This window comes from Ambystoma mexicanum, chromosome 8, assembly GCF_040938575.1.
Source record: "Ambystoma mexicanum isolate Mex_15411 chromosome 8, UKY_AmexF1_1, whole genome shotgun sequence".
NCBI lineage: Eukaryota > Metazoa > Chordata > Amphibia > Caudata > Ambystomatidae > Ambystoma > Ambystoma mexicanum.
The window spans coordinates 1622105788-1622131877 of record NC_090929.1 but is presented as its reverse complement, the minus strand read 5'-3'; the positions used below and the strand labels follow the sequence as shown (position 1 = coordinate 1622131877).

At 46.8% G+C, this 26090-nt stretch overlaps 1 protein-coding gene across 1 annotated transcript in view; it reads right to left on the bottom strand.

Moving 5' to 3' along the window:
- The window catches only part of TRUB1 (TruB pseudouridine synthase family member 1), a 296367-nt gene that overhangs the window by 30308 nt on the left and 239969 nt on the right, over window positions 1-26090 (bottom strand). The window contains exon 6 of the mRNA XM_069611896.1: window positions 10066-10205. Coding sequence (XP_069467997.1) covers window positions 10066-10205 — 140 coding nt within the window. The remainder of the gene's footprint in view (window positions 1-10065; window positions 10206-26090) is intronic.

Below are 26090 nucleotides of genomic sequence, written 5' to 3'. Positions count from 1 at the left end.
AGCGGTCTGGTCTTTTCTACATAGTAGAGGACCGCCCTCCTCACATCTAGTGTGTGGAGTTGTACCTCAGCTGAGCTGGTGGGGTTCTGAAAGAAAGCCGGTAGCTCGATAGACTGGTTTACGTGAAACATGAAGATGAATTTAGGGGAAAACCTCAGTGAGTAGGCAAAATCAGTTTGTCCTTATGTATGGTAAAGAAAGGATCCTGCACCGACAATGCTTGCATTTCATCAACTCTTCTTATGGAAGTGATAGCCACCAAGAAGGCAGTCTTGCAAGTCAGGTAGTTGTGACTAGACTTATCCATTGGCTCGAAAGGGGGACCCATGAGCTTTGAGAGTACGACATTGAGATCCCAGCCTGGCGGCGAGTTTGAAATTGGAGGGTGAAGCCTCTTTACTCCCTCCATGAATGCCTTAACGGGCACCTTCCATCACAAGACCTTGTTGTGGGAAGTGGTATTTAGCCGAAAAGGCCGCCAGTTGAACATTTCAGGAGTTGAATACTAACCTTGAATCTAACAAGTGGAGCATATAAGTTATAATGTGGGATGGGGTACATTCTATGATATTAATTTGTTTAGACTGGCACCAAATTACAAATCTCCACTTGTCAAAATAACAGTGCCTAGTGTTAGGCTTGCTTGCTTCCTTCCTTCAGGATATCCATACACCTATGTGGCAGGCCAAGTTCATTGAGTGAGGTTGAGGGTGCACTGTTATTCCCCCGTGCTGAGTGAGCAGATAGGTCCGGCACAGGAGCTTGATGGGATCGCCCATTGCCAGCTTGCGCAGATGTGGATGCCAAGGTTGTCTTGCCCACATAGAAGCAACTGGGATGAGCGTCACCTGTTCCTTGTGGATTTTGTTCACCACTTTCCTCATGAGAGGTGTTGGGGGAAAAGCGTAAGCAAATTTCCCTGACCAGTTCATCCATAGGGCGTTCCCCTTGGAGCCTGGCTGGGGGAACCTGGAGGTGAAGTCTGGGCATTGACTGTTTTCGTTTGTGGCGAACAAGTCTACTGTGGGGTAACTCCAAAGAGAGAAGAGGTGTTCCACGACCCCTGCGTGTAGTTGCCATTCGTGTTCCTCTGGTAGGTGATCTCTGCTCAGCGAGTCTGCCAGAGAGTTTAGTTCCCCTGGAACGTGCTGCGACGATAGGAACATTTTCCGTTTGAGTGCCCACTTCAAAATTTGTTGCACAAGCTAGGACAGATTTGGAGAACGTGTCCCCCCCCCTGTTTGTTGATGTAAAACATTGCTGTAGTGCTGCCAGTTAGGACTTGCACTGATTGGTTCGCCAGGTGAAACTTGAACGCCTGAAGGGCCTTGTACACTGCTAGTAGTTCCAGCAGATTGATTAGGGTTTGTGCTGTTGCATGAGACCATAGACCCTGAGCTCTTTGATGGAGGTAATGACCCCCCACACCCATCCTGTGAGTGAGGCGTCTGTTGTGACAATAGCTTGCACTTCTGGATCGTGGAAGGGTTTCCCCTTCAACAGATTCTCTTGTCCACCAGCGAAGATTTTGTCCTAGTGTTGGCGAAACGACCACTAGAACGTCCCACTGACCACTTGCCTGAGACCACTGTTTCGGAAACCACTCCTGCATGGGTCGCATGTGCAGGCGCGCGTGAGGTACCAGGTAAATGCAAGTTGCCACCATGCCTAGCAAATGCATTGCTTTGCATACGCTTATGTGGCGGCCGGCTTGATAATGCGGTATTTGCAGCCTCATGTTTTGGACTCTTTTCTCTGATGGAAAGACAAACCCCTCGAGAGTCTAAGACAGCTCCTTAGAACTGCTTGGTTGTGTTTGGTACTAGGCTGGATTTTTTCTCGCTGATGGAGAAGCCCAATTGAAAGAGAAGGTTGATGGTTCTTTGAATGTTTTGTCTTCAAATGAGGGGAGACTTCCATGTAATCAGCCAGTCATCCAGGTAAGGGTACATTGGGATTGCTTCCCTGCGCAAGTGTGCTGCCTCCACTTCCAGTACCTTTGTGAATACCCTTGGAGCAGAAGCTATTTCGAAGGGCAGCACCTTGAATTGGTAGTGCTGGTGCGCCATCTTGAAACGCAAGAACCTTCTTTGCGCTGGGAACATTGAAATATGAAAATGGGCATCTTTCATATCCAGTGCTGCCATGAAGTCCCCCTTTTTTAGCAGGGGGATTACCTCGTGTAGCGTAGTCATGTCGAACTTTTGCACCTTGGCATACTTGTTTGCAGGGCACAAATCTAATACTGGGCGCATAGTTGGATCTTTCTTTGGGACAAGGAAGTAGGTTGAATAAATAACCTTGTTTACCTGGTTGGCCGGGACGACTATGGCGTCCTTTTGGAGCAGCGTGGCGATTTCCTCGAGGAGGATGCGTTGGTCTACTTTGGAGTGGGTTATCTGGCGTGCGGAATGGTTTCGGCGTCGTTCGAGGAGCTCTATACAGTATCCGCTCTCTACTGTGGACAGCACCCATCTGTCTGAGGTGATTCCCTCCCATGCGGGGGTGAAGCTGGAAATTCGTACTCTTACTGGAGAGGCATGGGATGGCACTGTTTTTGAGGTGGGGTACCACCTCTGGAGGAGGAGCCCCTTCCCAGACCGCGGGATCTGCACGGTCCTCTTTGGTAATTTTGAGAGGCTTAGCCTTGGTACACTGGTTTTGATTGTAGTTGGAACCCCTCTGGGAATTCTGTCCGCATGAGCGACAAAAATTGCTGTTTTCCCTCTGGCTAGTAGGCTTATTGGTCAGTTGGCCCAATGACTTGTTTATCGTATTCTTCTTTGGCCATCTTTTAGGCATCCTTGACGGCCTTACCAAAGAGCAAATTGGGCTCAACGGGCATGTTGATGAGGAAGGCTTGCGTCTCTGGTTTAAAACCAGATTGCTGTAACCAAGCGTGACACTTGATAATGGTTCCTCAGCTATTATTCTGCCAGCATTGTACGTGGCGTCAAGATTGCTCTTCAACAAGCAGCTTAAAACTACCCTGCCTTCTGCAGCTACCAGTGCTAGTTGAGACTTGAAGGGTTCCGGGGCAGATGATAGTAAGGGTGAGACCTCATCCCATTTATGGCAGTTGTAGCTAGCTAGCAGGGTAGAGTTATTAGCTATTCTAGTTTGGAATGCCGCGGAAAAGGCCACCTTTCTGTCCATTGTGTACAGCCTTTTACTTTCCTCGTCTGGCAGAGCCTCGGAGGAAATTAGGGGTGTACCAGCTCGTTTTCGTGTTGTAGTGACAACTAGTGAGTCAGGCTTCAGTTGTCCCCTGATGTCTAAGGGGTCAGAAGGGGCAGGTCTAAAGAGTTTCTCTATGCAGGCGGTCACTGCCTGCATAAGGTTGGGAGTTTCCAGCGAGTCCAGCGAGGGTTGTATCTTTCGCTGAACAGACTTAAGGAGGGGGAATAAACTGAATAACAGCCTTCTTGTCCCCTAAGATTTCATCAACAAAATCCTTATCTTGTTGGTCTTCCGGCGTTGCTATTTGAAAATACTCCACCGCCTTGACGAGCACTTCATTTAGCAGAGATTGATGGTCTATGGTGAGTCTATAGCAGGGGGTGCGGGGTCCCCGATTAACAGGTGAGTCCATGATATACATATCTTCATCAGGGTCACCCTCATTTTATCCCCGTAATAAGGATCTGCTGCCTCTTGGATAGAGAGGTCCACATGGTCGGTGTCCCGGTCATATAGGTCAGTGATTGCGTCTTGCACTGGATCCTCGGACGAGACCTCTTAACAGGGGATTGGGCAGGAATTTGGGACCCAGAGGGTGCTATTGTGGGAGGGGTGGAGTGGAAGCTTGTGAAGTAGTTAGGGTCTTTTTCATAAAAGTTGGCAAAGAAGGACATACCCACAACCCTGTCTATCTTCAGCTGACCACTGGGCAGAGCTAGGAATGATCAATGGTTGAGAAGGGACCCCGAAATCTTCAGGAGTGGGAGGGAGTATAGCAGAAGGTTGAGCCTTCTTCAGGGTGGAAGACAGTGAATCTTGTACTGGAAGTTCCTTACTCTTATGAGGGGAACTATCCTCCTGTGACCTATCCCTAGGAGGGGTCTTGGAAGACTTTCCTGGACTCGCTCTCTTTACCCAGGCCCTAAATGGGCTAGGCCCCCTTGTATCGGAATTTTTACCAGTTTCGACGTAGAACATTGAATTTCGGGTGCGGGCTGAACCGGAGTCTCGTCAGCGGACGATCGACTCTCGGGAATGGTTTGGCACACGACATCTGTTCTGTCTTTTGACAGCCGGGGCCTGTCACGTGGCGATCTCGAACTGGAGTGCCCAGAGGACAGCGATGCAACTGACCTCTCCCTAGACTTCGTGCGCTGGCCCTTGTCCGGACTGCGTGTCAAGTATCAGTCGTGGATTGTGGGGAGAAGAGAGTGCGCCTTTGCCGCCAGGCGTCGTCCCCATAACGAGGCTGCCGGCCTGCCTGTTGGGGTGGGGGACTTGCGCTAGGTAAACCTGAGTAACCCCTTTGCCTTCGGATACAGCGGCATTGCCGCCGTCACTGAAGGCCCTCTCCATGTCCATGGGGGCCTCGACCTGCATGGCGTGGTGGGGCCAGCGTTTAGTTAGGCGGTCCTTTAGTGTCTTGGGCTTATAGAGCCTACACGCTCGACAAGTCCCTTCGACATGGTCCAGAGGGAGACAAAGGTTGCACACAAGGTGTTTGTCGACCCACGGGAACGTCTTCTTACAATTAAAACACCATTTAAATAGGGTTCTATCCATAACGGAATGACAGCAGCTAGACGAGTATAGTGTATGAAAAGGAGCAAATACATTCTAAAATGTCCTCCCCCCTGTTTCCCTACTGTGAGGGCCGAAGCCCGTAGCGGCCAGATCAGTCGCCAGGAGTCTTTCGACAGTTATGCCTTCACCGCTGTCGGAAGATCTCGATTGTCTGAACTATCGGTAATTGAAATAAGTAAGTGGCAGTAAGCCGAAAGATGAACTCCACGAAAAGAGTCTGTCTAGTATGGCGGACACACACACCTAGCTTGCGGCAGTCCGGCCCTGTGTTTGCAAAAGAAAGTACTCTACAGGTGAGTGTTTGCACCTGGGGATGCCCGACTCTAGTGTTTGTACAGGTGTTGATATGGACCCACCATGCTGGGCCTCCGCAATTCCTGCTTTCAGGTTTTCGATCTTTGCAGCCTGCAGCTGCAGTTTCAAATCTTTAGTGCACCTCGGCCTTCAGATGCATTTCTTTCTAATTGCCGTTTCCCTCGATAGTCTTCCATTTATTTAGTTATTCTGTTTGATGTGCTACGTCATGCGCTACCCTAGAGCATAGTCTCCTCATACTGTTCTGCCCTTTTTTCAGTACTGATCTGCACTATCACTGTACTGGTGGGGCTTAATTTAAAAGGTCTGCCTAAGGATCTCTTTTAAGAGGTATTTTCTCTTTTTTTGTTTCCTTTTTGTGGTTTAGGATGGGCATTCTTTTCATGGCTTTGAATGCACGCATACTGAGAGCAGATTTTTCAGCCTTATTCTCCCTAAATCCCTGGCTGAGGCCACTACTTGGCTGTGGTAGGTTTTTTTAACCTTTTTTTCTCTTTTTGATTCCTTTTGTTCTTAGGGGTCCTCCATCTTTTTTAGTTACTCTACCCTCACTTAAATCTATATATTACAACCTTCTGCGCATACAGTAGTGGTTAATCTCTCTTTTTTGTTTCTGCACATCGTTTGGATCAGATTGTGTCTGCCTCTAAATTATAGTCCACTACACAGTTGGTAGTGGCAGTTCACTTTTGGGTTTCAGTGGTTGTCTGGGATTTGGCATTTTGCCAAGCCTAGCTAAACATTTAAAAATATTTTTTTCTCACAGGGTCATCTAGTCTTCCTGGTCCTGAAGAAGGTATAGAATTGGATCCGTTTTCGAAACATGTGGGATGTGCCTCCCTTCATGCTGGAAGTTTACAATTATCTGCTTCTTTTGGAATGGTCTTAGCGGTTGAGCTCCAGATGCGACTATATACTAAGTGCATGATGTATAGGGGCAGCATACTGGTCATTGGAAACTTGCATGCAGAGGACGAGAGACCGAGCCTGCCACTGCATCCGCTGGTTGTGAACGTTGTTTGGGACACCAGAGGCGAGCAGAGTGTGGAACACAGCGCAGAGTCAGACAGACAGGGTGCCGAATGGAGAAGCTGGAAGAGGTTCACTGCGTCCTTGTCCTGAGCAGTATGTGCTGCTGGACACAGAGGTAGACCATGCGGGAACAAAAAGGGCCGCGGTATAACCTTCTGCGCAATGCTGGTCAGCGGGCGAGAAGCGTAGGAGGCAGTGGAACGTGAACATTGAAGATGCCGAGAAACACAGGTAAGCCCAGGGAGAGCACATGGGTTACTGGGGCGCTTCAGGGCGAATGTCGCATACCGCAATCAATACGGATGAGCCCAAACGGCTAAAGCAATATAAATCGTATACTGACACGAACATTGTAACTTGCCTATGTGAAGGCAAGAGAATAGAAAACAAACATTGTGAAAGGCCTACGCAGGCAATATAATTGACATGGAGATGCACACTGCAAAAAGCCTATGTAAAGGTAATTGAGTTGAGACAAACATTGGGATAAGCCCAAGTAAAGCCAGCTTAACTAGTACAGAGCCAGACATTGTTGAAACCACGAGTGAAGACAATACAACTGATACAAAACCTACGAAGAAATGGTCACTGACGCAATACTGTAGAAGTATTGTTTCTTGGATACAAAAGAGTGAATTCCCTCGATACCACAAAGTGAAAGGAAATCAACGCAGCCCTGGTAGGATAGTGAACTAGGCAAGCACAGAGTCTGGGACTCGCACTCAAATATGAGAGTTGTTTCACTCTGGAAGGAAAGTAAACCAGGGATAAATAAAGTAGTAACAAGAGACAAAGGGATTAGAGAACCTCAGCCTTGAAAGAGTGCAAGAATCAGACCCCTTTCTAAAGAAGAGGTTAAAAATACCCCTGTCAGGAGAGTAAACCAGGGAGAGGAAAAGTACTACGGATGCTCAGGGATCAAAACCCCTTTTGTGAAACCATAAGAGTTGAAACAAAAAGGGAAGAGCCATTCCCCTGTCAGTAATCAAGGAACCTAGAGAAGTAACAAGAAAAGCCCTGCAGGAGAAGGAACTAGGGGTAAGAAGATAAGTGAATAAAGCAAAAGCTGTGAAAGTATTACAAAAAGAGGACACACCCCTTTTAAGAGGAACAAGATCAAGAAGGAGAGTGAACGTAAATCTCTAAGAACTGTAAACCTTGAAAAGAAACCAGAGCAAGAAGAAAGGAATTCTTCTTTCTTTTGAGTGGCAAGAAAGCTGTCTAACGAGACCAAAGGGGAACAATTTCTCCGTTGAATCCCTTTTAAGGTGTGGGACAATCGAGTGGATAAAAAGGAAGAGACATCTCCTGGGAAAATATTGGCAAGTTAGCGATTGTGAGGAACCAAAAGAAACATAGGCGATGCCCCTTTCTCCTGGTGGAACATTATTCCTTTTCTTTTCTGCACCTTAGAACTTTATGTTTGGAATTTTAAGAGAAAGCTGCAAGTCTATAGCTCAGAGAAAAAACCCTTTTCACCTTGTTTTAGTGTAAGGGTCAGTTTAGAGTTTTGGGCACAGGACTGAAGACACTATTTTTTTTAACATCCTGACAGACTTTCATTCGTTTTGTTGAGGTAGGGAAACCCCCTCAGACCAAGGGACAGGTAGGACTTACCCAACGTCTTATTACTTTGTCAATAAAAGCATTGTTTAAAACCAAGAAACCTGATAATGTGCTCGACTCTTACTACTGACCCCTTACAACACACACAGCATTTTGATGCCATGTTATGGTCAGCTTGGTAAGGTGATTCACTCATTACAGAACTGGGTGTGTAGTAGCCATCGGGCCCGAGTGTACCCATAACATGGGACCCTGCCCTGGAAGCTGCTTCTTGGATCTCCCATCCCTGAGGAAAGCAGACTCCTTTTTGAGAGAACAGAAACCCTCCCAAGGAGGTCCCCTAGGAATGTGTGATTTTAAGACAGTCCTGACAGGACAACGGCCTCTGAAATCAGGCTGCTGATTGCTGGAGTCCTTTTGAAGTAGGCAGACCGAGGAAGAGGGATGAGTTACAGTGGCGTGGAGGAAAGGGCTAGCACAAAGGGGTTACATCATCTTGGATTCTGTAAAGGCTCACTAAACTTCCTGCCCACTTCCTACAGACAAAGCACACTGGGTACGACATCAGAAGACAAAGGCCATCTGTCAGTCTGGATTGGTCCCCTGACACTAGGTTTGATTTAGACCAATCTGTAGCATTTTACCTTTAAAAGAGGAGGAACCCCTCCCTTCACTTGATTCATCTGTGGATTCAAGACAAGAAGATTCACCTGGAAATCTGTTGGGAATAAAGTCTATTCCAAAATCCTGTGCCAAAGTGGTGAAGATAAACTGCTCCAAAAAAAGGAAAGGAAGGCTTTCTTCCTACCCACCAAATGGGAACATTTGGGATGAAACTGCTGCAAACCAAGTCCTCTGTTTACAGGAACCAGGATCCTGCTCATTGCAGGTGAAGGACCCACAGAAGAGCATCCTGGAGGGAAGGTGCAGAAACAAAGGGCTCTGTTTGTCCCTGGAGACTCAGGATTGGGCATCCCAGCAACTCTGAAGCATGAAGCAGCTCAGAGGCCCATTTCCCACCTTGGGACATCTTGAAGCCGGCTCAACCATGCTCTACTCCAAGCTGCTACAGGACATGCTGGGCTTCGAACCACTTAGATGTTTCTATGAACGGCCTCAACGCTGATACAACCCAGTGAAGCGCATTGCTGCCCCAAACTCAGGTCGCCTTAACACCAACTCGCCACTGAAAGGGCACCATTAGACTGTCTCAATACTGTCTCGACTGTAGGAAAGTGCCAAGTAGCACTGGCTCAACACTGTTGAAACCCCAATTAATAAAAGGTATTTTCAGTGGTCTTGGTCCCCTTGTCCACCTTATATGGGCTCTGGTGACTAATAGGATCCCACGGTTTGCCTTTCCAAGACATGTTCAAGTAATTTTGCCATTTGTTGCCTAATTTAATAGCCTGCACCCCAGCATTTAGCCCCCTTTTGGCTCTGAAAGTCTGCGTTCGCTGTGTTGTCTTTACAAGGGTGGGTGTTTTTAATTGTGTTCATTGGTGGTTTTTATTAAAGTTCCTCTTTTTCTAGAACTTTGGTTGGACACTCTTATTTTGGTACCACCATAGTATTGTTTGAGGTGCAACTGTACCAGCTCACACCACTCCTGAAGATTATAGACTGCCCTTAGCCCAGTTACCAAAAGAGGCAAAGTAACTATACCTTTTCGGCTGTGCTCATTTCACCTTTATGATTGGTATAACTTCTGGTTTAGTAGTAGTGCGAGGCCGAGTAGGCACTTTAGCCACTACTCATTCCTGTACTCCTACAGGGCAGTAGTCATTTCATCACTATTCACTTCCGGCTACTTTCCTACACATACACTGCTGGTCCCAAGAGCATGTCCTGGTTATGAGGGAATGGTGGAAAGTGTAATTCCCTCTGGCGTAGACAGCTTAAAGGTACAGTACTCATTCTGTCTAAATGAAAAGTCCCAAAAGTCCATGATTTGAAGATGCCTACTGACTAGAAGCACCAGAGTTAAAACAGTAAAAAGTGTCTCATTATCAGCCTGAATTTGCGCACTAATCAGTGAGTTGGAACATGGGCTGTATTTGGTGGTAGAAGCCATGTTGAGAGCTAACTCAGTGTTCCCCACACATGCACATTTTCAATGCTCCCACCACCCTGCTTCCCAATTTGGTGCTATAATTGCTGATGAAACATGCAGAGTAACTTTCAAGTTCAGGTTTTAAAATCAATGTTTGTGTCAGTTTATAACATATTTTAGGGGCACATTCCCATTAAACAGAACACATAGTAGGATCCTGCATTTCAAGACGTCGACTCTAAGGCATCAATTACCAAGACTTTCACTGTTGCTCGTTTGCTCCCATCAAGTCACATAGGAGTACCAATTCTTGCGTCTGTCAATGTTACGCTTACCAAGTGTAAACAGTGGTGGCTGAAATGCTGTCAGCGATATACTGTAGACTGTCACTGGTCTTGCTGGTTTGGCTTCCACATTTTTGCCCTGCTTTGCCAAGCTTGAGAGCGTTTCTCCATCTTTCTTCAAAGCAGAATATCTGACCCAGTAAAAACAAAGACAGTTGAGTAATATGAAAGAAAATACAACTTTACCACGACTACAAATTAGGAAAATGTTAGATTTACGAGAACCAGTGCAATTTTAAATAAAACGTTTTTTGCGAATGACTCAATCACGTTTTACAGAGAGAAATAAAATAAAAAACAAATTAATTCAAAGGAGTACAAAAAAAGGAAATTGGCCTGCAGACGAAATAGAAGATGAATGCTGTCACAAGCAGGAATCAAACGATTCCCAAGCTCTTTTTCTATTGGTTCACTGGTGTCGACGCTTGATGCCACTCGGGAAGGTAGAGTATGGGAGGCCAGAAGGGAAGTGGGGCAAATGGGGAAGAGAGGTGCATGAAGTGGAGCTGCAGAGTCAGAAGGAGACTGCTCTCGAGCTGGCAAGAGAGCTTGTGAAGTTATATTATGTTATTGTGACTTGTACCGCGCACCACTGCCATTTTTTATAGTCTACTTGTGCTCAGGTGGATCTGAAAAGTAAGGGCGTTGGGTTGTTAGTTAATTAGTAGGGTTGAGAGGGACAAGCGGAAGAGAGCTGCAATGTGCTGCTGGTAGCTTCAAGTCAGAAAAAAACGGTCACTGTGTGCTGGTATGGTCTTAGTTGATTGGCATTGTGTGATGCTTTGTGCGTGGTTGTATGTCGGGGTTTCATGTGCGTGTTGTGGAGAGTTGGTAGAGTACTTGCAGTGTGGGTGTTTTGTGGTGAAGGTCTTAGTTAGATGGTGGGTATGCAGAGTATTATAGAGTTATTAGTAGGGTTGTCTGGGTTTTTTCGTTGGGTTAGCAGTTCGGGTTGTGTTCTTTTTCGGTTTAGCATCGGATATTTCTTTGGGTGGAAGTGGCTCGAAGAACTTCTTTGCAGGAACAAGACTCTGCATTTTCAGACCTTTGTGAAGAGCCATTGAGCAGGTTGAATTCTCACACCTACAATCCCATCCTGAGTGGGCTGAATACGATATTGAGACCACAGGGACGTCTAGCCTAAACACACACAAATACACAATGTGGTGAGTTGGAGGAATCCCCTATCCTTTCTCAATTGGAAGGAGAGGCAGAGTCACACAATATGATACCCAGAGGGTGGATGAGAGGGATTCCCTAAGCTCACTCTTCCCCCAGGCACTGTATTCCCTTAAACATAAGTATCTATATTTGTCTACAAATATGATCCAGGACTGCAAGTGCCATGATGTCCCAGATATGACAAACTTTAACAGCAGGGAAGGTGACAATGGCAAATGTTTTGTAAACTCCAATACTGGGATAGTAGTAAACAAATCAGCATGCAGGAAATGGTTATTATGAAGTTAAACCTAAGCATCCATTTTAACAGACATGGGTGTTGAAGGCAAATAATAGGGTTTGCAGGATGTCAAATGAGGACAGAAATTAATCTGCAAGAAGAACAGTAAATCATTTTACCTTCAGAGCGAAGAGCAAGCCACTCAAAGTCAGTGAAAAAGCAAACCCTTCTTGCAGCACGAACACCAAAAATTGTGGAACGCTGCAAAGTGGCATACACAGGCATATGCAGCTTAGATATGGGCAGGGCCATTAGGCCATGTTTAACGGCTCAGGCCAATCGTTGAACAATGTAGAAGTCCAATAAAGCCTGGCCAATAACGGAAAGGAAATATTAAGACCACATGCCAAACTGAGATTCTGTTTCCAATTCATAAGAAGGGGGATCGTAACTTTCCCCAAAACGATCGCCCAATATCACTACTTGATTCTCTGGGAAAGTTCTTTGGTAAACTACTTCTGTAAAGATTGGAGATTTGGTGCAACGAGCAACAAGTGTTATTGACTCTAAAGGCTGGTTTTAGAAAGGGAGTGTCGATGATTGACCAGGCTATTAGGCTTTTATTGGTTTTATATAAATGTGTTTTACTTGGGTAGCAACCACTTTATCTAGCTTTTATAGATCTTGAAACCGCATTCAACAGTGTTTTGACCAAAACCTTGGTACACAGAGGAAATAGCTGTCCCCAACATCACTCAACAGTTATTAGATGATTATATACTAATAGTGCAACAGAGGGCATTTGAAACAAGGTCGTAGGCCCCCTTTAACATCGAGATTGGGGTGCACCCTGGTTCCCATTTTATTATATATATATATATATATATATATATATGTATATATATATACATACATACATACACACACACACACACACACACACACACACAAAGTTCTGAAGAGACCCAGCGCTCAGCCTCGGAAAGTGGGTTCCTCCTGGGTGGCTACAGAACTAGCCACTATAAATCAACAAAACTGTACCACTCTCAACTTGTCTGATGCATAGTCAACAGAACAAGCAGATCGCGGAACAAACAACCAGGGCACTCTATCAGCGAGTGTTGACTCCTAGACTCTGTTTCTCAGTAAGTCCATGTCTGCTACGCTGTGATTTTAGATTTGGACTGAATACATTTTAATTATGTTTTAACTGATCGAGTACCCTGGTTTTTTGTTCCGCGATCTGTTTGTTCTGTTGACTATGCATGTGACAAGTTGAGTGGTACAGTTTTGTTGATATAGATGACCTAATAATAAAAATATCTGAACTAGTGGCGGATGCACCGCGGTTGGGATACCAGAAAATAGCGACTACTTTACGCGCACAACGCCATTTTACTCTCAAAAACACCAATGGGGCTTGAGCGTCAGTTAACCTGTTTCAATGATCTAGCAAAGATTTAAAATTGAACATTTGAACATACCCAAAACCCAAATATTGAGTGGGTGTCAAGGTGGAAGCTATGATTAAGTTCTTCAGACAATATGCGGATCGAGTGGTCTGTAGCACCCTGAAGGTGTGTAATTTACAAGCCCTTGCAGCTGCTACTTATGGTGCAGAATTATGGGGTTATAGAGACATGCTATTGGGAATCAAAGAAAACAAGATATCAAGGAGGCTTTTGTCTCTAATTTATAGCTCCCAAACTTGACCTATGCAGCTGGAACTGGGGATCTTGGATGTAACCCATAGACAAAGGTTAAAACCACTATTATACTGCTCACAAATCTGGAACAGTAAGCACCTTATTGTTTATTGAGAGACACTCAACTTTTATGGAATTACCTGGGTCGGTGGAGCTTCCATGGCTTAAATATGTTCGATCCACATTGTCTGGCAGAACTCTGGAACAACCCCAGCCAGTTTGGCCAGCGACCAAACCCACGCAAATAAAAGCGGCCTACCACAATTGGGTTTTGGAGGATTTAGAAAATATCAACACACAGGGGAGAGTAGCCAGCGATTATTGGTGTATTAAAGGCTGTGTTGGGCACGAGCCCCATCTGCTTGGATGGGATCCGAAGGAGCATACCTTTTTACTCAAGTTCCGCCTGGGGCTACTCCTAGTGAGGGCTCTCACAGCAAAGTGGGAAGCAAATGCCACCTCGAAATGCCAATATTGCAGGGATTACAAAGAAACGCTAATCCATGTTGTTCCGCTATGTCCCATTTATAAACCCTTGAAGGACAACTGGCTAAAACCAATCCTAAATGCGGACGGTATCGGAACCGTTACAGTTGCACTATATTTTTGTAAACGTTTAAAGTGCAGGGTACTGGAGCCTTATTTAAGGGGCCGAATCCACTGTGTACACTGCAGCCGCCTACTATGTATGGAAGGTCTACGTCTAATTGCCCTTAACATGGCGTCTAGGTGCATAAATTAATTAATAATAATGCTTGTGTTTCTTACTTTTATCAACTATATATTGAAATTGTGTATCGATTGTATATAGTAATATTTTCTTTTCTTAACATATTATTTATTTACATTTCAAATGATTGTAAGTTGTAGTAATGTTGACTAAATTGTGCGAAAGGTTTGTATTTAGCTATATGCACTTGAATGCATTTTGCACTGAATATACTGTATTTTAATATGGTAGATTAAACAATTGTAAACGACAAACCGTGATGTTGATGTTGCTATGCTGGTGTTATCATGATTGCTTGTTTTATGGCTCAGCCGAAATAAAGAAGTTTTGAGGGAGCAAAGAATGAAATGGGCCCTTGAATGCGCCTGATGGAAATACAGCAGTTATAGGATAACTATCGATCTACGGCATTCTAGAGGCTATTCCTGTGCAAATAATAGTAAGGAAAAAGCCTGCTTGCACACCCACATTTTATGGGCAACACACCTCGGGTGAGGTGTTCCAAATCTGTACAGAGCTCTCACTCACTTCAGAAGTGTCCTTGCCCATCCTGGCCTTCCAAGAGCTTGATGACAACCTGTACTCATTCTTCCTTGAGACAGTGAAGTCCAGTAAATCCAACATCGCCTACCACTTTTACGCCCCATTACGTCCTGGCACCACCTTGTTTGCCTTCTAACGTCAGTGGAAGTCGCCAAAACTGTTAAGATGACGGCCTGATCAGCTCATCTTTAACCCCACCAACGAACATTGAACCCATGGCTCCCGGTTTGACTGTGCTAAGAGCTCTTAAGGATGGCCGACATCCTGCAGGACCTCAAGAAAACCTCAACCCCCACCCGATCTATGAAGCAATCAGAGGATCTAAAAAGACTAGCCAACTACTGACCTATAGCCAACATCCCGCCCTAGGCAAAATGTGGAGAAAAAATTATTTATTTATTTTTGCATTTTTAAAGCGCTCACACAGCCCGCGGGCATCGAGGCGCTGTTACAGGAATTATTTGTTTTTTAGTTGCGTAATTGTTTTCGTCTTAGTTGCGCATTTATAACGTGATAAAATACCCAGAGGTTTCTAAGCACGGACACAGGGATCGAACCTCTGTTGCTTCGTGTCGTCTTGTGTCCAAGGCGAGCACGTTGCTGCTGAACTACCCTCCTGGGAAAAGCCACCCAACAACTGATGTTCTACAATGAGGCCAGAAATCTGCTGCATGACCATCTATCTGGCTTCCATCCTACCAGAGGGACTTTATCGGTGTTACCCTTCACGAGGTCAAGCTGCTGCTCTCATTGGATAATGGCACTCCTCATCCTCTTTGATTGGTCGGCAGCTTTTGACAAGACCCATATCAATTAATCGCCCGATGGACCTCCATGAACAATCTGACTCTTGAATATAACACTTGCTTCCTCAGACAGGTGAAGATCCAGAGGGCATTTTCACCTTTCTCTCTGGCCAATCTGAACTGACTTGTTGGGTCGCCTAGGGTCTTACTGTCATCTTGGCTTTTTTAATGCATACGTCAAACCTTTGGCTGACCAACTCCCTACTGAGCTTCCTTCCAGGACGATGATCCCCAGATTGCCTTTGTGTTGGAACATCCTCCACACAATGCAGCAACCATACCTGTATGCCTATCCAACATAACCCATGGATGATGGATAAGGGATTACGCCCCAACACATTCAAAACAGATTATGCATCTCAGAAGCTCTTTAACACAAGGTATGCCTTTCACATGGGACTTCACCATGGGGGTGGCCCCCAAATGTGCTCATCTGCAAAAAATCTGCCCTTCTATTGTTTGGTTTCCTCTCCTTTACTCTGCATGTTCAAAGTATCACTAAGAAGCCATGCTACGATCTTCAGATGTTGACGCGCATCGTGCTGTAACTTGATATGACAAACAAGGTGGAGTCACCATGACGCTGATGCCATCATGCCTGGGCTAGTGAAATAGCTTTTAACTGGTGCTTCCTAAGGGCCATGTCCGACCAGCTCCAAGTGATTCAAATATAAGCTGCCTGATTCTGGCCCAGAAATCTGAGACCATGTCATCCTAGTAGTCCTTGTTTCCAAGCACTAGCTACCTGGTTGACAAAAAAACTGATTGACTTCAAAACTCTATGCATCATCCCAAGGCCTACTGGAGAGTAGATCCTACATGCATCCAACAGAATATAAGCAAACATTGCCACCCGGAGAGACCAACAGTCACCATCTTCTCCCTCTCACCGGCCTAAACTAGGAAGTAGTAGTGTGCAGGAAAGATACTTAACACAGCTGGCACGTCGTTGTGGAAAAACGTTCCCATCACTCTCAAGAGTCCTGGACAACCAGTTACTGTTGCACATGTGGCTAAAGACTTACCCTCTTAGGCTCGCTTTGGCCCCAGGCACTTGGCCCAAGAGAAAAGGCAGTATTCCAGGAGGGATGTTGCCATGTTTTGTCCTTACTTACTGGCACCCTATAGTTTTAGTTTTAATGCCACAATCGTATTCCCTGTACTGCCCTTCTGCCCCATCCATAACCCTGGCACTTTGTGTTCTTGAATGGACCAAGCCTTTGAAGGTACAGACCCCAGTCCCCCTCGCCCCCCCTCTTTTGGGACACTACACAGTGATTGTATTGTGGCTGCACCTTATAAAACAATATTTAAAAAAAAAATATATATATATATGACAATGCATTACTTACCGTAAAAGCATTTCTGATGGTTGCATCTGCTTAGATTCACATGCTGTGCATAGGTCCGACATCCAGTGGTCACTGCGGAGTATTGCATTTTGTTTTTCGTAGTCGAAAAGGGGACGTCGACAAGGCGTGTCTGTAACACTATCCCTATAGTGACGTGCGTTGTACCCACAATCCCTCACGCGTCGAGGTCCCTCTGTTTGTATTTTTCTGCCCTGAGGGAGCCTTCTAGACGTGAGTGAGTACAGAAAAGAGAGAAATATAGTAGAGGATGTCTATGTTCCTTCCATCTGAGCGGGGAGGAAGGGCGGGCGCATGTGAATCTAAGCAGATACAACCATCAGAAATGCTTTTACGGTAAGTAATGCATTGTCTTCTGATGTTTGTTAATCTGCTTAGAATCACATGCTGTGCATAGACTAGCGAGCAGTACCTGGAGTTGGCGGTGGGTTATGAGAAGGAACAGTAGAGAAAAGATGTCTTAATACTGCCTGTCCCACCTGGGAGTCAGATCTAGAGTGTGCATCTAGACAGTAGTGTTTTGTAAAGGTGTGCACAGAACTCCAGGTAGCCGCTTTGCAGATGGACTCAAGGGGAACATTTGCAATGAATGCTATGGAAGCCCCAGTGCCTCGAGTGGAATGTGCTCTTGGCTTGAAGGGTAGTTCTCTCTTAGCAAGAGTGTAACAGAGAGTGATGCATTGTACAATCCATCTAGATATAGTGGACTTAGAGACTGCATCTCCTTCTCTTCCTGCTGCCACCGAGACAAAGAACTGATTAGTCTTTCTCAGTGATCTGGTTCTTTCCATGTAGAACATGACAGCTCTGCGTACATCTAGTGTATGCAGACTTTTTTCTCCCAAGCTGGAAGGGTTTTGAAAGAACGTTGGTAGTTCTATAGATTGGTTTACATGAAATTTCGAGATGCATTGTGGTGCAAACCTTGGGTGTGTGCGAAGAACCACCTTATCCTTGTGAACTGATACGAAGGGGTCTAGTAGAGAAAGAGCCTGTAGTTCACTTACTCTCCTAATGGAGGTGATAGCTATTAGGAAAGCAGTCTTAAGAGTGAGGTATTTAAGAGTTGCCTTGTGCATGGGTTCGAAAGGAGTGCCCATGAGTCTAGAAAGTACCACGTTTAAGTCCCATCCGGGAGCTGGGTTAGCTATCGGGGGTGTATTCTCTTTACCCCTTCCATAAAGGCCTTGATAACTGGCATCTTCCACCACGACACTTTAAGTTGGGAAGTGGTGTATGCAGAAAGTGCCGCTAGGTGGACTTTAATGGAATTAAACACTAGACCTGAATCCAGTAAATGGGTCAAGTACAGAATAATGTTCGTGGCAGAGCAGTCAACCGGGTTGATGTTCTTACTTCTACACCAGATGACAAATCTTTTCCACTTGCTAGAATAGCAGTGGCGAGTATTAGGTTTCCTGGCTTCCCTGAGGATGTCCATACATCTCTGAGGGAGATGTAAATGTCCAAATTCTATGATCTCAGGAGCCAGGCTGCTAAGTTCATGGTCTGAGGGCATGGATGCAGTGTCCTGCCCTTGTCTTGTGACAGCATGTTGTACGGGCAGGGAAGTTTCATTGGGGGAAGATAGGGACATCTCCATCAAGTGAGCGAACCATGGCTGCCGGGCCCACATTGGGGCTACTAGTATCATGGTAACCTGTTCTTGGTGCATCTTGTCAACCACTTTGTTGAGGAGGGGAGTCGGGGGGGAAAGGCGTAAACAAATTTCCCTGACCATTGAATCAACAGACCGTTCCCCTTGGACTGGTTCTGGGGGTACCTGGAGGCGTAACTTTGGCATTGTGAGTTCTCCAGGGTTGCGAACAGGTCTATTTCTGGGAAACCCAATTGCGTGAAATCGTCTAAGACGATGTTTTCGTGTAATTGCCATTCGTACTCTTTGGGTAGGGGGAAGTCTCTGCCGAGTTTGTCTGCTAGCAGATTGAGTTCCCCTGGTACATGTTGTGATAGTAGGAACATGTTGTGTTTGAGAGCCCACTTCCATATATTCTGGGACAGCTTGGACAGTCCTGGAGAGTGAGTGCCCCCTTGCTTGTTGAGATAGTGCATGGCTGTGGTGCTGTCTGTGTGGACCATCACTGTCTTTCCTTGTAAGTGTTCCTGAAAGGCTTTCAGTGCTTTGAACACTGCTAATAGTTCCAGCAGGTTTATATGCTTGGATGCTAAGCTCGGAGTCCACACTCCGTGAGCAGTCTGATGGGATAGGTGAGCCCCCCATCCTGTAAGGGATGCGTCTGTGGTTAGAGTGGCTTCCACTGCGGGTGTGGCAAAAGTTTTCCCTAATAACAGGTTTTCCTTTGTCCACCACCGTAGCGAGAGAACCAAGGCCTGCGAGACCACCACCATATCGTCCCATTGTCCGCTGGCCTGACACCACTGGCTGTAGAGCCACTCTTGCATTGGGCGCATGCGCAGGCGCGCGTGAGGTACCAAATAAATACATGACGCCATCATCCCTAGCAAGCGCATTGCTTTGCGTACCGTCACCTCTCGACCTGCCACATATTGGGGGATCTGAAACAGCATGTTTTGGACCCTCTCGTTGGAGGGGAAGACGAGGCCGTCCTTTGTTCGAATTAGAGCCCCTAGGAATTGTTTGATTTGGCTGGGGTCTAAGCTCGACTTCTTTTCGTTGATGGAGAAGCCCAGTTGGGACAAAAGGTCTACGGTCCTTTGGGTATTGGAGAAGCATGTTTCGTAAGAATCCCCTGTTATGAGCCAGTCGTCGAGGTACGGGTAAACCGGGATGGATAATCTGCACAGGTGGGCCGCTGCCACTGCCAGTACTTTTGTAAATACCCTTGGTGCAGATGCTATCCCGAAGGGTAGTACTCTGAACTGATAGTGTTTGTTCTCTATCTTGAACCTGAGGTATTTTCTGTGCGCTGGCAACATCAAAATATGAAAGTATGCATCTTTCATGTCTAGTGTTGTCATGTAATCCCCCTGTGATAACAGTGGGATTACTTCCTGCAAGGTCACCATACGAAACTTTTGGGGGTTGACAAAGTTGTTCGCTGGGCGCAGATCTAATACAGGGCGCATGGTTAAGTCCTTTTTGGGTACAAGGAAGTACACTGAATAAATACCTTCTGTTACCTGAGATAGGGGGACAGCTCTATAGCTTCTTTTTTCAGTAGCTCTTCTACTTCTTGAAGAAGAATAGTGAGGTGTTCCGGTGTCATGCGTCGGTTCCGTGGGGGTCTGTATTTCGGGGAACCGTTGAATTCGATGCAGTATCCGTGGGCTATGGTGGATAATACCCAGCGGTCTGACGTTATTCCCTCCCATGCTGAAATGAACGATGTTAGCCGGCCCCCGACCGGTGATGCATGGGAGGGGACCCGAATCTTTGGGTCATTTGTTGGTATTGGGCGTGGGGCCTTTTCGACTGGAGCCGCGCCCTCTTCCTTTGCCACGACGTTGGCCTCTTTGACTGAACTGGGTGCTTTGGTTAGAGGGCCAGTTGGTAGCAGAGTAAAATTGTTGTTGGCTTTGCTGCTGGCGTTGGCCACGAAAGGAGCGTCTATTGCCATAGCTGCGTCTGTTAGGTGGCCTAGAAATTTGGTCAAGAGTCTTGATGGTATCAAACTCCTTCTTCGCATGTTCTAGGGCCTCATCAACTGCTTTCCCAAACAGATGTCTTTGCTCTATGGGCTTATTTATTAGGGAAGCCTGAGTTTCTGGCTTAAATCCCGAATTGCGCAGCCAGACATGGCGTTTGAGAAGTATTCCCTGAACCAGGGAGCGGCCAACTGTCTCTGCGGCATCTAAGGAGTTCTTTACGATGCCCTGGTTTACAAGAGTTCCCTCTGATATAGTAGCCAACAGGCGTGAACGCAGGGGTTCTGGTGCGTCCTCTGCTTCGCTGCGCAGCTTGCTCCACTGTGCATCTGCGTAGCTAGCTAGTAGGGAATTGTTATTCGCGATCCTGGTTGAGAAGGCGGCGGAGGTCGTTATTCTCTTCCCAAGTGCATAGAGCTTTTTGCCCTCTTTGTCAGGTGGTGCTTCACTAGTAGATAGTGGTACCCCCGCTCTCTTTCTTGTGTTAGTCACTACCAGAGAGTCCGGAATAGAATGTCCCCTGATGTACAAAGGGTCAGAAGACAAAGGGCTGAAGAGCTTTTCTATCCGAGGGTTGACCCCTCTGACTAAGGCCGGATTGGAAAGGGAAGGAGTTATTCTTCTCTTTATAGAAGCCAGGAGCGGAATGGACTGGCTGACCGGGGCTTTTTCTTTAATAACTTTTTCTACAAGTCTATGTCCGGAAGAGTCTCCCCTGTGTCTATTTCAAAATGCGCTGCTGCCTTGCGCAATAGTGCATTAAGTGAAGGCTGGTCATCTACGGGGGAGGTGTTCCCAATAGGTGAGTCCTTGGGAGGAGAAGGATGAAAGACATCAGGGTCTGAGTGCACTGATGGGGAGTGCCAGGGCTGTGAGGTAGCTGTATCTTCTTCAAAAGCTCCTGCGCTAGTGTAAGGGTCTTCCTCAAACCTCTCCTCCTCAAGTTCTTCCTCTCCACCTAACCACTCCTCATCTTCCTGGAGGTATTGCTCCTCTTCAGTGAGGTCATGTGCATCTGTAGAAGGGGGAAACAGCGTAGGAATCTTGACCCTAGGGTCATCCTGGGTCCATTCTCTTGGTCTTTAGGGTGTGGGTGGGTTTTGGCTACCCAAAAACCTCTCCATCTTTTCCATACAAGAATGGAGTCTTTCCAGGGTCTCATGGGGAACCCCTGAATAGTCTAGAGGGGGGGAAATCAGTGTTTTCACCTTCAAAACGCTTCGTACGCTCCCACAACGTCGACGAAAGGTTTCCGTCGCCCTCAGAAAAGCCCTCCGGTAGTTCAGAAGTGCCTTTAGATGGATGGGGCAGTTCCTGGCTACTCTTATGCTTTTTCGGCGTTTCTATTTCCTTGGGTGCGGTATTCGACGTCTGTTTCGTCGTCCGCTTACGTTTGTCCTCGGAAACAATTCTCGCCAGACTCTCGACGACGACGAGTTAGTCAGTCGAGGGTTCTGGAGTCGGCGTTGCCTGCGTTGCGCGTTGTTTTTCGACGGCCGCTCTATGGAGCGTTACGTCGGATGTTTTTGGGTTAGCGCCCATATTAGATGAAAGCCCAATCGCTGGTCGCGGATGCGTTTGCGGGTGGGGCTTGAGACCCTTGCGGTCTGAGGTCGACGCCGGAGTGCCCTGCGTCCCTTTCGGCGCTGGTGGATCCTTCGTCCTGGACGAAGAAGAGCCGTGGGTTGTGTGCTTAGGCCTATGGGGTCTGTGTGCGTCCTTGTCGCCGGGGTGTTCATCCCCATAAGCAGGGCATGAGCCGAGCCCGTCGGGGCCGGGGACGGACGTCGAGGAGCGCGAGCGCTCCTTCTGGGGGTTAATGACTTCCGTAACGGACGTCGAGTTATCACCCTCCTCGTCACTTTCTGTAACAGCGGCCGCGGGTGAGGAAACTGACTTCGACATAGCGTAGTCCGCCCACCTCTTAACTTTCCGTTCTTTAAGAGTTCTTGGTTTCAAGAGCTTACAGGCCGCGCAGCTGTCCTCTTTATGATCGAGGGGCAAGCAACGATTACAGAGCTTGTGTTTGTCCTTCCAAGTGTATTTGCCCCTACAGCGTGGGCAAAACTTAAAAGGTGTCCTCTCCATAGCTGAGGCAATAAAAACTGGTGATAACAACCCCAAGGGAAAGAAAGGGGAGAAAGAAAGACATTCTCGACGAGAAGGTAAAAGTTCGACACCCCCACTCTCCCTACTGTATGTTGGACGGCGAGGCCTGGCCACGTGTTCGGCAGTGCCGAGGGATCTCCTCCGTCTCTTATCCTCCGTCGAAAACTTGCTCGGCGGAGAAACAGCTTCACAGCTAACGTCGAGGGGAGGGATCTTTTAACAATAAGTATATATTAAGGACCGAGGTCCGTAGTAATTGTTTAGCAATGTCTCTCTAGGAGCTCCGCGTAAGGCGACCATAAGCTGGGCGGAAAAAAACAATCTGAGGGACCTCGACGCGTGAGGGATTGTGGGTACAACGCACGTCACTATAGGGATAGTGTTACAGACACGCCTTGTCGACGTCCCCTTTTCGACTACGAAAAACAAAATGCAATACTCCGCAGTGACCACTGGATGTCGGACCTATGCACAGCATGTGATTCTAAGCAGATTAACAAACATCAGATATATATATATATATATGGGATACATTACTCACCGTAATCGTATTTCTGATGCTTGTATCTGCTTAGATTCACATGCTGTGCATAGGCCGACATCTAGTGGAAGCTGCGGAGTATTACAGTTTGTTTTTCGAAACTCGAAAATGGGCGTCGACACAGGCGTGCCAGTAATACTATCCCTAGTGTGACGTCCACTGTACCCAAGATCCCTCACGCGTCTAGGATCCTCAGATTGTATTTTTTCTGACATGAGGAAGCATGAGGAGTAGCGTGAGTACAGATAATCCAAGCAGATAGACAGAAAGGTAAGACTACAAGCAATCATGCGCCTTCTCTCGGAGGGGAGGAAGGGTGGGTCGCATGTGAATCTAAGCAGATACAAGCATCAGAAATACGATTACGGTGAGTAATGTATCCCTTCTGAGGCTTGTGGAATCTGCTTAGATCACATGCTGTGCATAGATTAGCAAGCAGTACCCGAAGAAGGAGGTGGGATGTGAGAAGGGTCATGAGCAAACAGGTGTCTTAGAACCGCTTGTCCCACTTGTGTATCTGTCTTGGAATGATTGTCAATGCAGTAATGCTGAGTAAAAGTGTGAATAGAGCTCCAAGTAGCTGCTTTGCAAATGGTGTCGAGGGGAACATTTGCAATGAAAGCCAGAGTGGCCCCAATGCCTCTAGTAGAATGGGCCCTTGGCGTAAAAGGCAGAGTTTTCTCAGAAAGAGAGTAACACAGCTGTATACAGTTGATAATCCACTTCGAGATCGCGCCTTTAGAGACGCGATCCCCTTCTCTGCCTGTAGCTACGGAGACAAACAGTTGATCTGTTTTTCTTAGCGGTCTGGTTTTATTTACATAGTAGAGGACCGCCCTACGCACATCAAGGGTGTGTAGTTTCACCTCAGCTGAGCTTTGCGGGTTCTGGAAGAAAGCCGGAAGCTCGATGGACTGGTTTACATGGAACTTAGATATAAATTTAGGTGAGAACCTAGGGTGTGTGCGTAAAACCAGTTTGTCTTTGTGGATAGCAAAGAAAGGATCCTGCACTGACAGAGCCTGAATTTCACTGACCCTTCTTATAGAGGTAATGGCTACTAAGAAGGCCGTTTTATAAGTCAGGTGTTTGAGACTACTTTTATGCATGGGTTCGAAAGGGGGGCCCATGAGCTTAGCTAGCACCACATTGAGGTCCCATCCTGGCGGTGGGTTCGAAATAGGAGGGTGAAGTCTCTTTACTCCTTCCATGAAGGCTTTAACTACTGGTACTTTCCACCACGATACTTTGTTATGGGATGTGGTGTAAGCCGAGAGGGCTGCCAGGTGTACTTTCAGAAAGTTAAAAACCAAACCTGCGTCTAGCAGGTGGAGCATGTATGTTACCACGTTGGGAGGAGTGCAATCAACTGGGTTGATTTGTTTATTCTGGCACCAAATGACGAATCTCTTCCATTTGTCAAAGTAACAGTGCCTTGTGTTTGGTTTCCTGGATTCTTTTAGGATGTCCATACACCTCTGTGGTAAATTGAGATGGCCAAACTCTATGACTTCAGGAGCCATGCTGCCAGGTTCATAGAGTTGGGTTCTTTGTGCACTGTTTGACCTTGTTGCTGGGACAGTAGGTTGTACCAGGCTGGGAGTTTGATGGGCTCGCACACCGCCATCCTGCGTAGGTGTGGAAACCATGGTTGTCTCGCCCACATGGGAGCAACTAGGATGAGCGTCATCGAATCTTTGTTCATCTTGTACACCACCCTCCTGATGAGAGGGGTTGGTGGAAAAGCGTACGCAAACATCCCTGACCAGTTCATCCACAGGGCGTTCCCTTGGGAGTCTGGCTGGGGGAACCTGGATGCAAATCCTGGGCATTGTTTGTTTTCGCTTGTGGCGAATAGGTCTATAGTGGGGAAACCCCACCGAGAGAAGAGATCTTCTACGATATCTCTGTGAAGGACCCATTCGTGTTCTTCTGGGAGGGAGTCTCTGCTTAGGGCATCCGCTAGGGAATTGAGCTCCCCTGGAACATGTTGTGATGACAGGAAGATGTTCCGTCTGAGTGCCCATATCCAGATTTTCTGGGCAAGCTTGGACAGATTTAGCGAACGAGTCCCTCCTTGTTTGTTCAGATAGAACATGGCTGTCGTGCTGTCCGTCCGGATTTGCACCGACAAGTTTAGTAGATGGGGCTCGAACGCCCGAAGCGCTCGAAATACTGCCAGAAGCTCTAGCAGGTTGATGTGGTTCTTGGCTACTGAGTGAGACCAGAGACCCTGAGCTGTGTGGTGGAGATGGTGAGCTCCCCACCCAGTCAGGCATGCATCTGTAGTCACCACTGCCTGTACTTCTGGATCGTGAAAGGGTTTCCCCTTGCGAGGTTCTCTCTTGTCCACCAGTGTAAGCTCTGTACGAGTGTTGGCGAAACGACCACTAGATCGTCCCACTGACCACTTGCCTGAGACCATTGTTTCGCCAACCATTCTTGCATGGGACGCATGCGCAGACGCGCGTGGGGGACCAGGTAAATGCATGACGCCATCATGCCCAGTAATCGCATTGCTTTGCGTACCGTTATTTGTTGACCTGACTGATAATGTGGAATTTGCAGTAGTATATTCCGAATTCTGTCTCCCGAAGGGAAGGTCAACCCTTTCTGAGTATCTAGGATAGCTCCTAGGAACTGTTTTGAGGTGTTTGGCACCAGACTTGACTTCTTCTCGTTGATAGAGAAGCCTAATTCGTGGAGGAGGTCGATAGTCCTCTGAATGTTTGACCTGCAAATTTCTGGGGTTTCCCCCGTTATGAGCCAGTCGTCTAGATAAGGGTACACTGGGATAGCCTCCCTGCGTAGGTGTGCAGCTGCCACCGCCAGTACCTTGGTGAATACCCTTGGTGCTGAAGCTATCCCGAAGGGCAGTACCTTGAATTGGTAGTGGCGACTGTCCACCTTGAAGCGCAAGTATTTTCTGTGTGCTGGGATCATGGAAATATGAAAATAAGCATCTTTCATATCCAAGGTTGCCATGTAATCCCCCTTTTTTAGGAGGGGGATTACCTCTTGTAGCGTGGTCATACGGAATTTTTGGGGCTTGACATACTTGTTGGTAGGCCGTAAGTCTAGTACTGGCCGCATTGTCAAATCTTTCTTTGGCACAAGGAAGTAAGTTGAATAAATACCCTTGTTTACCTGGTGTCCCGGGACGAGTTCTATTGCGTCCTTTTGTAGAAGAATGGCGATCTCCTCGAGAAGGATCTTCTGAT